This window comes from Leptonychotes weddellii, chromosome 12 (assembly GCF_054177405.1).
Source record: "Leptonychotes weddellii isolate Sample4059 chromosome 12, ASM5417740v2, whole genome shotgun sequence".
Lineage (NCBI taxonomy): Eukaryota > Metazoa > Chordata > Mammalia > Carnivora > Phocidae > Leptonychotes > Leptonychotes weddellii.
In genome coordinates, this window is record NC_138380.1 from 20,511,040 (window position 1) to 20,521,687 (window position 10,648).

The window sequence follows — 10,648 nt, forward strand, 5'->3', positions numbered from 1 at the left end:
GGGCGCCTGGGTGGCTCAGTTGGTTAAGCGACTGCCTTCGGCTCAGGTCATGATCCTGGAGTCCCTGGATCGAGTCCCGCATCGGGCTCCCTGCTCGGCAGGGAGTCTGCTTCTCCCTCTGACCCTCCCCCTTCTCATGTGCTCTCTCTCATTCTCTCTCTCTCAAATAAATAAATAAAATCTTTAAAAAAAAAAAAAATCAGGCTAAACCTAGAAGAGACCAGACAGGAACATGAGGATAGTTGCTGTTTTTAAATCAAAAGTTGAAACTGGATCTAAAATACTAGGTTTTAAGTACTAGTTCTTATCAACAAACAAGTCCTTATATTTACATTATATTAAAAATATCTATCAGGCAAATATGACATTTTGAAGAACAGTACCAAGAGAGCTATACTTCCTGCCCCTTAGAAATAATACATATAAAGCATATTTGGGGAAATGTTTTGACTGGAGGGAAAAAATGGGCAGGTAGGCAAGAAATATCTTACATCTTTTCAGAGACTTGAGAGACCACCATTTCCATAAGTTCAGTTTCCCTCCCCCACCACTATTCTTTTTCTTTACCCCCATGAGAAATAAACTAAGCATCAGCTTGCAAAGAGAGTGCAAAGCAATTACAGAATACAATCCATGAGGTAGACCAGCAGCAGTAGGGAACTCCAGCCCAGCACAGACAACCAGGCAATACGCCGACTCTGGCCAGGCAGCTCTCAGACCTTCCTCAGCTTCACTTGCAGTTAAGAAACAGGGGAGATCCAGGACACAGGAACTCATCAGAAATTAGAGGAATAACTGTTCTCCCAACCACAGATCTTGGTAGGGACTTGTCCCAGGTGATCCCTGTCACCTGTCGGAAATGGTTGCCTCATTACCAAGAAACAGAAGGAAAAGCAAAGTGACCAAAGCACTCACCATCCACTCAGGCACGTGAAAAGCTGAGGTGCCTTCATTACCGTCCCACTTCTCCATAGTGCAGGCTTGGGTAATATATATCCTGAAGCAAAAGGGAAAGCTGGTTTGGAAATGCCAGGGTTTTTTCAGTGCCCAAAAGCAGAACCAAACCTAGGGATTCAGAAATTTACAATATCTAGCAGAAGCTGCATCCCCTTTCACAGAGGCTTTCTATTCAAATTAAGGTCATTAGTCAACTGCCTGACAAGTCCCTTACTGGCCCGCTTCAAACCTTCTGCTTTTGATTCAAAATCGGAGCTGATGCAAGGTTCTGTACCCAGGCACTGAACTTCCCACAGGACACTCACTGCTTAATGCTACCCAAACACGCAACCCCTGCCTCCCCAGTGGGGACTTTCTGCCACAACAGTCAGGCTTCCTCTCTTTCCCGGTGTGTAAGGCAGTTGTTAATTTTCTCCCGCCCCTCAGGACACGTCACTGGAGGTACTGATACCAAGATCAATAAGGATCGAGGTCAAGAAGGCACTCCCATTTCTCAAGAGTTGCTTGATTTGGATCTGCACAGTAAACAGGCGTTTCCTTGAAATCAAGAGTTCCTTATGGCTTTCAAGTTTAAACAGCTATGCAGAACTTCCCCATCTGCTCACACTAGGGGTCTGGCACCAAACGCAGGCATATCTCAAGTTAAATTCTTATTGCAAGGGAGATTTGATTCTGATGGTGCCAGGGAAGATCTCTTGCAAAATCAGAAATTAGAAGCTCTAAAGAAAGTTCTGGGACCACAACTCCCTCTGCTGGCTCCCTGTGCTATATACATGAAGGTCCAAGAGCCTTCAGGGGCAGAAACATAGGTGCCAATTATAAACGAGCTGCATCCCTGAGGCTAGTCAGGAGCTATCACAGTGTAGGTTTAGAGGAAGCCAAGGTTTCCAAACAAGACTAGTGCTGCCTCCAAGTCCCTATCCAGAGCGGGTTTTTACTCACCAGTCTAGTTTTGGGAAGAGACGAGATGCCAACACAGTAGCCCTATACACTATCACCTTAAGGGACCTCAAAAGCTGTTCCCTCTTTAGGTTCCTATGCCAGTTCCCTCCTCTCTGCATACTTCAGAAATTGGGAAACAAGACAAAACGAAAGGTGGCCTGACCTATTTCACCTGCTCTGCCCATTCCTAGAGTGTATTATCCAGTAAGAGTACCATAGATTTCAGGCACAAAGTAAGCCCAATGGGATATGCCTGCTTTGGTCCCTTTCAAGGACCAGAGATTCTTTCAGTGTTAAGTCCCATCGCAGAGGATAATTTTTCTAGAGCTGATGATTATAATATTAAAATCAGGATTATTGGTTCATTGCCCCTTAGGGCCTTCACTGGTTAAGAGAATGATCCTTTGGATGTGGAATGGAGAGGAAGGTAATGTCTAGGGGAAGAGGTATTGTAAGATGCCAGAGAAGGCAGGGTTCAAATACCTGACCTGGATGTCTAGACTAGAAAGAAAGGCAGTTGAAAACAGAAGGGGCGGGGCGCCTGGGTGGCTCAGTCGTTAAGCGTCTGCCTTGGGCTCAGGTCATGATCCCAAGGTCCTGGGATCAAGCCCCGCATCGGGCTCCCTGCTCAGCGGGAAGCCTGCTTCTGCCTCTCCCACTCCCTTTGCTTGTGTTCCTGTTCTCACTATCACTCTCTCTGTCAGATAAATAAATAAAATCTTAAAAAAAAAAAAAAAGAAAGAAAGAAAACAGAAGGGGCCTGTTGGACCCAGTGAATGCAGAAGGGTCAAAGGATGAGAGATCACAGGGCAGGTAGAGATCAGATGTAGTAAGAAGAGAGAACAGCAGGGGTGGCTGGGAGGCTCAGGTCATGATCTCAGGGTTGTGAGTCTGAGCCCTACTATGGGCGTGGAGCCAGCTTAAGATTCTCTCTCTCCATCTCCTGCTGCTTCTCCCTCTAAAAAAAAAAAAAGAAGAAGAAGAAGAGCGAACAGCAGAGGTGGAAGTAAAGGAAGCTGTGGTCACAGAGGGGCTATGGAGTGAAACAATGAGTGATGCCAAGATATAGAAGGCCGATGAAATGCAGGAGCAATATGCCCTCTGAGGTCAGGGTGTCAGTTCTGATAAAGCCTTAGGTGTCAGCCACCTCCAGTTATTGTCGGTCTTCCTTTTTTTTTTTTTTTTTTAAAGATTTTATTTACTTTCTTTGAGAGAGAGAGAGAGAGGTAGAGGGAACAAGTGAAACTAGATCCCAGGACCCTGAGATCATGACCTGAGCTGAAGGCAGACACTTAACCGACTGAGCCACCCAGGCACCCCCTGGTCTTCCTTATAATCCAAACTTCTTAAGAGAATGAGAAGTTACATTTGCTGCCTAAATCTCCAATGGTATCTTCCATCTGTTTCAAATGCAACATATCCCAAATCAAAATGATTGCTCCATCCTTCCTCCCCACCCCAAGCCCTCAAAATAAGTTTCTTCTCACTTTTCTACCTCTATTCCCTCAGTCAACCAAATACAAACCTCAGTCATCTTTGATTCCCCCCTTTCCCCAGTCCCCAGAACAATACGTTGCCAGTTGTTTTTGAACCTTCTTGCAAGCCTGTCATCTGTCCTTCCCTATCCATTTTCACTGCCTCCTAAAAACCCTCTATAAATCCTTTCCAAGATAGTCTCCCACTCCATATCCCCGTACATACTCCATCCCTAGGAAAGCTGTATTGCCCACTATTTTCTGAAAGTGAAGACCACGAAGCACAGCAACTAAGACTCCTGGTTTGGGAATTAAACAGACCTGGCGAGAACACTGACTCTGCCCTTTAATAACCTCCCTCTCCCTCCAGTTTTCCAATCCATACAGTGCAGTAATAATAATAATAGCCACCTCACAGGATTGATGCAAGGATTTAAAAAGTGTGTATACACCAAGGGCTTACTAAATGGTAGCTCTTACTTATGTCATTATTATGCTGTGTCCTTTCCCACCTCATGCCTTCGCTCATGCCATTTTCCCAAATTGAAACGCATTCATTCTGCCTTCACTTCCATCATCTTCATTTATGCAAATTCCTCAAGGTTCTGCTCAAATGATAGTACTGCCATGGAATCTGACTCGAAAAAGCAATCTCCCTTTCCTCTAGTATTGGTCTTTGGTCACATCACTATTTTCACCCTTCCTCATATTAAAACTACTGTGTACGTGTGTTGTCTCTCATTAAATTCCAGGCTTTTCAAGGGCTTAGTCAGTTTGATTTGCCCACAGTGTCTGGCACACAGTAAGGGCTCAAAGAATTAACAAATTTTGTATGCTGTATGTACACCTTATAGTACTCTTGGAGTAACTTGCATAATCAATATGTTCAATACGTTTATGTCCATTTTACTGAATTTGGAACATTATTTTATATATACAGAGGCTTAGTTACACTACTGCCCACAGCTAGGGCTTATTTGTGGTGAGTCCTTAATAGGGTTTTAATCCTTAATTATATTATCTCTGCAGGAATATATAATCCACTTTCCATTGCTTGATCTGCATCATTTGTAATCCATTATGATCTGCATCATAATAAAGTTTTTACGAACAAATCAAGGCCAAAAGAGTGGAATCCAACCCTGAAAATATTTCAGTGATCAGCAAACTACTAGATTATCGGTGCTCCTGTAAATGTTTCCTACATAATCAGTTATTAAATAAATGGAAGATGACTGCCCTCATGGTAATGTTAAAACATGGAAGAAAATGACTTTTAAAGAAGACAGGGGTGAGAATAAAAGAATAAGCACAAAATATATCACTTTTGCAGGCTAAACTGTCATTTTAGTTATAACTTTTTGTTTTTAAAATTTTATTTATTTATTTTAGAGCCAGAGCATAAGAGGGGCGGGGGAGGGAGGGGTGGGAAGAGAAAGTCTCAAGTGGACTCGGAGCTGAGCACGGAGGCAATGCTGGGCTCATCTCACGAGCCTGAGATCAGGACCTGAGCTGAAACCAAGAGTCCGAAGCTCAACCGACTGGGCCACTGAGGCACCCCTGTTTGCTTTTCTTAGCGTAGGGTTTAACTAAAGTAGACTTCCTTTGTAAACTGCAGCCTCACTACATCCTTCTGCAATGACTGTGAAACAAAGCACAAGAGGAGTTGTTACCACCTTTGGGAACCGAAGGTCTAGTAACGGAGTGGGGGTGCATCTGGTATGAGGCCTGGGGGTAAGTACTAGATATAAAGTTGTTTACGATCTAATTTCATTTTACCATATAGAAGGGGCAGGAGTGAGACCACTGCACATGGTTATCTATAATAAGCACTCTTAACATTTAGGTGAGAACTTTGCAACTTCAGAAAAAAAAGAAGTTATACAAACTACATTTGCACCCGTGGCCCTTCAAGTTTTACAAAACTGACCATGTGTGTGAATAGTTCAAAAGAATCTCATTTGCACTCCAAGAAGAACAACTTGAAGTTGTACGTGCTAGTTGTGCTCCTGCCAGTGGTGATCTGATAGCAGTGTTGTTAAAGAAGGTAAGCCAGGTGCTTGGCTAGAGGAGAAAAAACAAGTCAGTATTTCCAGGGGAACAGAGTCAAAAAGAAGCACGCAGCGGTGAAGAAGTAACTACAATGGCAGAACAGTTTTAAATAAGAGGTGATAAATCTGGAACCTAGAAAGTCATAGGGCAAAGAATACATGAATGTGACCCTGTCCTCTATTCCTGGCTTGTCTCTCATGGTTTTATTAGATGTTGGCAAGTCACCTAATTACTCTCTTCTTCAGTTTCCTCATTATAAAACAAGGGGGAGGGGGGCAATAGTGGACTGTGGGAGGTTAGAACTGGTTCCTTCCAGTTCTGACATTCAGTATTTCTAAGCTATCTGGTTTCTCTGAGGCTGTAAGAAAAAGTGTTAACTACTCCTTAGTCACCTAAGTTACAGCTTATTGTAGAGGCTAAGATTCTTAATCTCCTGAGTTCAAAGTTCTATCTGGTCAGTTATGAGGCTGGCTGGAATTGGTAGGCCTCAGAACTCCTCTGCCCCTGCAAACTGGAAGTGCTAATGCTACCAGAGCAAATGGGATTGTTGAATTCTCCCCCTACCCACAACCTGAATGTTAGGTATCCTCTCAGTACCTTAAGACTCATACCCCACAGGTATTTTAGACTCCACATGGAGACATACTGGTAAAACTGCAGGCTTTGGAGCTAGATAGGCTTGGGTTTAAAGGCTAGCTCTGTCCACGTACTACCTTTGTGTATCTTTACATAAAGATATAACTATATAAGCTATATAACTTTTTGAGTCTTTGCTTCCTCATCTGTAAAACAGGATAATGATGCCTTCCTCATATTGATGTTATCAAAATTAAATAATACATAGAAATATATAAAAAGTGCCAGGAAGTTATTTTGTCCAAAACCAGACATAGCAGAGTGGTACCAACTGTCTGGTTTACTTGACTCACACTAACTATGTAACCTTAGGCAAATTACTTATCCTCCCCATGCCTCAGTTTTCTCATCTGTAAAATGAGGATATTAAAAGTATCTACCTTATAGGACTGCTGAGAGGATCAAATAAATCATATACATATAAATGTATATACATATTTATACTATTATATATAATAATATATTATACTATTATATTATATATAATAGTATAATATATTATAATATTATGTATAATATTATATTATATCACTTAGAACAGTGCCTGGAACTTTAAAATTCACTATCACTACAAATATAACCTGTTTATTCCCGAACACACCCAAATCCATCTTCTACATGATGAATTCATTCATTCAAACCACAGATATTTATTGGGGGCCTATTAAGTGTCAGCCAGCATAGAAAGACAGTCCCTGCTCTCATGGTACTTACCATCAGGCAATTAAATAAGTAATTACAATAAAAATATGAAAAATGACAAGGTAAGTATAGAGTGCTCTGCAAGTATATGGTAAGGGTGCCAATCATGCATATTGGAAGAGAAGCTCCGTTTAAGCTGAAAGGTAAAGGATGAGTAGGGGATACCTGGTGTGTATTTGGCATGGAGGAGTATCGAGAAGAGTATTCCAATAGAAAGAAGAATACGTACTCCATAATATCTCTTGCACTCTGTCCTTTCTTCATACCAGCTGTCTAAAGCCTGACCATCATCACATCCATCTACATCAGTGCTTCATAAGCTTGAATGTGCCTATACATTACTTGGAAATTTATTAAAATACCGATTTAGGTCCCAAGATTCTACATATTTTTTAAAGATTTATTTATTTGAGGGGCGCCTGGGTGGCTCAGTCGGTTGAGCGACTGCCTTCGGCTCAGGTCATGATCCTGGAGTCCCGGGATCGAGTCCCGCATCGGGCTCCCTGCTCGGCAGGGGGTCTGCTTCTCCCTCTGGCCCTCCCCCCTCTCATGTGCTCTCTCTCCTCTCAAATAAATAAATAAAATCTTTAAAAAAAAAAAAAAGATTTATTTATTTGAGAGAGAGAGAGGAGGGAGGGGCAGAGGGAGAGAGAATCCTGAAGCAGACTCCCTGCTAAGTGCAGAGCCCGGTGTGGGCTTGATCCCAGCAACCTGAGATCATGACCTGAGCCAAAACCAAGAGTCAGCTGCTTAACCAAGTGAGCCACCCAGGTGCCCCCCAAGATTCTACATTTTTAACAGCTCTCACATGATGCAAATAATGCTGGGACTACACTTTGACAAGGGCCTAGATAATTCCATACCTATATTGTAAATTAACTTATTTGTTAAATTAACTTATTTATATGTGATTATCATCAGTCCAATCATTTAAAAATCTGATCACATCAATTCCTTATTCATAATGCCTCCATAGCTCCCCACTGTCTTCAAAATAAAATCCAAACTCCTTAGCATGACACACAAGACCCTGCTGATTTAGCTTGTGCATACCTCCCAAGCCTCAGCTCTCAAAATTCCCCCAAACCCCCACTAAGAACACACACCCCTTTCAAAATTTAGCTTAGCTGTAACTTTTTTCAGTACACATTTCCAGCTCCTGGTCTAGGTTAAGAATTGATTCTGTGAATTACTGAGTAATCCCCCAGACTGATCATTTGTATGTTTCCAACTAGAACTGCAAACAATTTGAGGGCAGAGATTATGTCTTATTCCTGTATTCCAAGTGCCTAGCATATAGTAAACAACCAATGAATATGTGCTGAATGAGAAAATGACTTAAAGAATAGCTAGATCAGAGTAAAGCTTCAACTGAATAAAATACAGGATAGGCACCTAAAGGGTGAAAAGAAAGAGGGGCGCTTGGGTGGCTCAGTTGTTAAGCGTCTGCCTTCGGCTCAGGTCATGATCCCAGGGTCCTGGGATCGAGCCCCGCATCGGGCTCCCTGCTCAGCGGGAAGCCTGCTTCTCCCTCTCCCACTCCCCTTACTTGTGTTCCCTCTCTCGCTGTGTCTCTGTCAAATAAATAAATCTTAAAAAAAACTAAAAAAAAAAAAAAAGGTGAAAAGAAAAGGGACTCAGGTATGACTAAGAACTGACAAAACCATAAATAGAAACATCACTATAACAAAATTCTGTACCTCCCTGCCACTGACTAATCCAATCACCGTTTCTCAGATAAATAATTAAGCAATACAGAGACTACAGTACGCTAAAGCAGGCACCACCCCACCTTTTCCACACCCTGTTAAGTCCTCTAGATTCTGGGAATGGAGTGTGGAATGTAAATCCTCAATTTCCCTGACACAGCAAATAGAGCTCCACTCAGGTCAAAGTTCAGTCTGCTGCAGTTAGCAGTTCTAGGTAAACTGTCCTCAAAGAGAGGTCAAGTTGTTGGTATATAGAAATGCAACTGATTTCCGTGCATTCATTTTATATCCTGCCACTTTACTGAATTCCTGTATGAGTTCTAGCAGTTTTGGGGTGGAGTCTCTTGAGTTTTCCACATAAAGTATCATATCATCTGCAAAGAGTGAGAGTTTGACTTCTTTGCCAATTTGGATGGCTTTTAGTTATTTTTGTTGTCTGATTGCTGAGGCTAGGACTTCTAGTACTATGTTGAATAGCAGTGGTGATAGTGGAAATCCCTGCCGTGTTCCTGACCTTAGGGGAAAAGCTCTCAGTTTTTCCCCATTAAGAATGATATTCGCTGTGGGTTTTTCATAGATGGCTTTTATGATATTGAGGTATGTACCCTCTATCCCTACACTGTGAAGAGTTTTAATCAAGAAAGGATGCTGTACTTTGTCAAAGGTTTTTTCTGCATCTATTGAGAATGTTCTTGTTCTTTCTTTTATTAACGTATTGTATCACATAGATTGATTTGCGGATATTGAATCAACCTTGCAGCCCAGGAATAAATCTCACTTGGTCGTGGTGGATAATCCTTTTAATGTACTGTTGGATCCTATTGGCTAGTATTTTGGCATCCATGTTCATCAGGGATATTGGTCTGTAATTCTCCTTTTTGATGGGGTCTTTGGTTTTGGGATCAAGGTAATGCTGGCCTCATAAAATGACTTTGGAAGTTTTCCTTCCATTTCTATTTTTTTGAACAGTTTCAAAATAGGTATTAATTCTTCTTTATTTTATTTTTTTATTTTTTAAAGATTTTATTTATTTATTTGACAGAGAGACACAGCGAGTGAGGGAACACAAGCAGGGGGAGTGGGAGAAGGAGAGGCAGGCCTCCTGCTGAGCAGGGAGCCCAATGCAGGGCTCGATCCCAGGACTCTGGGATCATGACCTGAGCCGAAGGTAGATGCTTAACAAATGAGCCACCCAGGCGCCCTTAATTCTTCTTTAAATGTTTGGTAGAATTCCCCTGGGAAGTCATCTGGCCCTAGGCTCTCGTTTGCTGGGAGATTTTTAATTACTGCTTCAACTTCCTTACTGATTATGGGTCTGTTCAGGTTTTCTATTTCTTCCTGGTTCAGTTTTGGTAGTTTATACATCTCTTAGAAAGCATCCATTTCTTCCAGATTGTCTAATTTGCTGGCATATAGTTGCTCATAATATGTTCTTATAATTGTTTGTATTTTTTTGGTGTTGGTTGTGATCTCTCCTCTTTCATTCATGATTTTATTTATTTGGGTCCTTTCTCTTTTCTTTTTTATAAGTCTGGCCAGGGGTTTATCAGTCTTATTAATTCTTTCAAAGAACAAGCTCCTAGGTTTGTTGATCTGTTCTACTGTTTTTTGGTTTCTATTTCATTGATTTCTGCTCTGATCTTCATTACTTCTCTTCTCCTGCTAGGTTTAGGCTTTATTTGCTGTTCTTTCTCCAGCTCCTTTAGGTGCAGGGTTAGCTTGTGTATTTGAGACCTTTCTTGTTTCTTGAGAAAGGCTTGTATTGCTATATACTTTCCTCTTAGGACCGCCTTTGCTGCATCCCAAAGATTTTGACAAGTTGTGTTTTCATTTTCATTGTTTCCATGAAATTTTTTAATTCTTCTTTAATTTCCTGGTTGACCCATTCATTCTTTAGTAGGATGCTCTTTAGCCTCCATGTATTTGAGTTATTTCCCACTTTCCTCTTGTGATTGAGTTTAGTTTCAAAGCATTGTGGTCCGAAAATATGTAGGGAATGATCCCAATCTTTTGGTACTGGTTGAGACCTGATTTGTGACCCAGGATGTGATCTATTCTGGAGAATGTTCCATGTGCACTAGAGAAGAATGTGTATTCTGTTGCTTTGCGATGGAATGTTCTGAATATATCTGTGAAGTCCATCGGGTCCAGTGTGTCATTTAAAGTTTTTATTTC

At 41.5% G+C, this 10,648-nt stretch overlaps 1 protein-coding gene across 4 annotated transcripts in view; it reads right to left on the reverse strand.

Annotated features, from left to right (window-relative positions):
• AHCYL2 (adenosylhomocysteinase like 2) overlaps window positions 1-10,648 on the reverse strand; it is a 163,623-nt gene that overhangs the window by 54,392 nt on the left and 98,583 nt on the right. For 2 of the 4 annotated variants that reach the window (XM_081800115.1, XM_031023644.2), the window contains one exon: window positions 916-997. The exons of the other annotated variants lie outside the window; for them this stretch is intronic. In XM_081800115.1, the coding sequence (XP_081656241.1) occupies window positions 916-972 (57 nt within the window). In that variant the 5' untranslated portion in view covers window positions 973-997. The remainder of the gene's footprint in view (window positions 1-915; window positions 998-10,648) is intronic. 4 annotated transcript variants of the gene reach the window in all.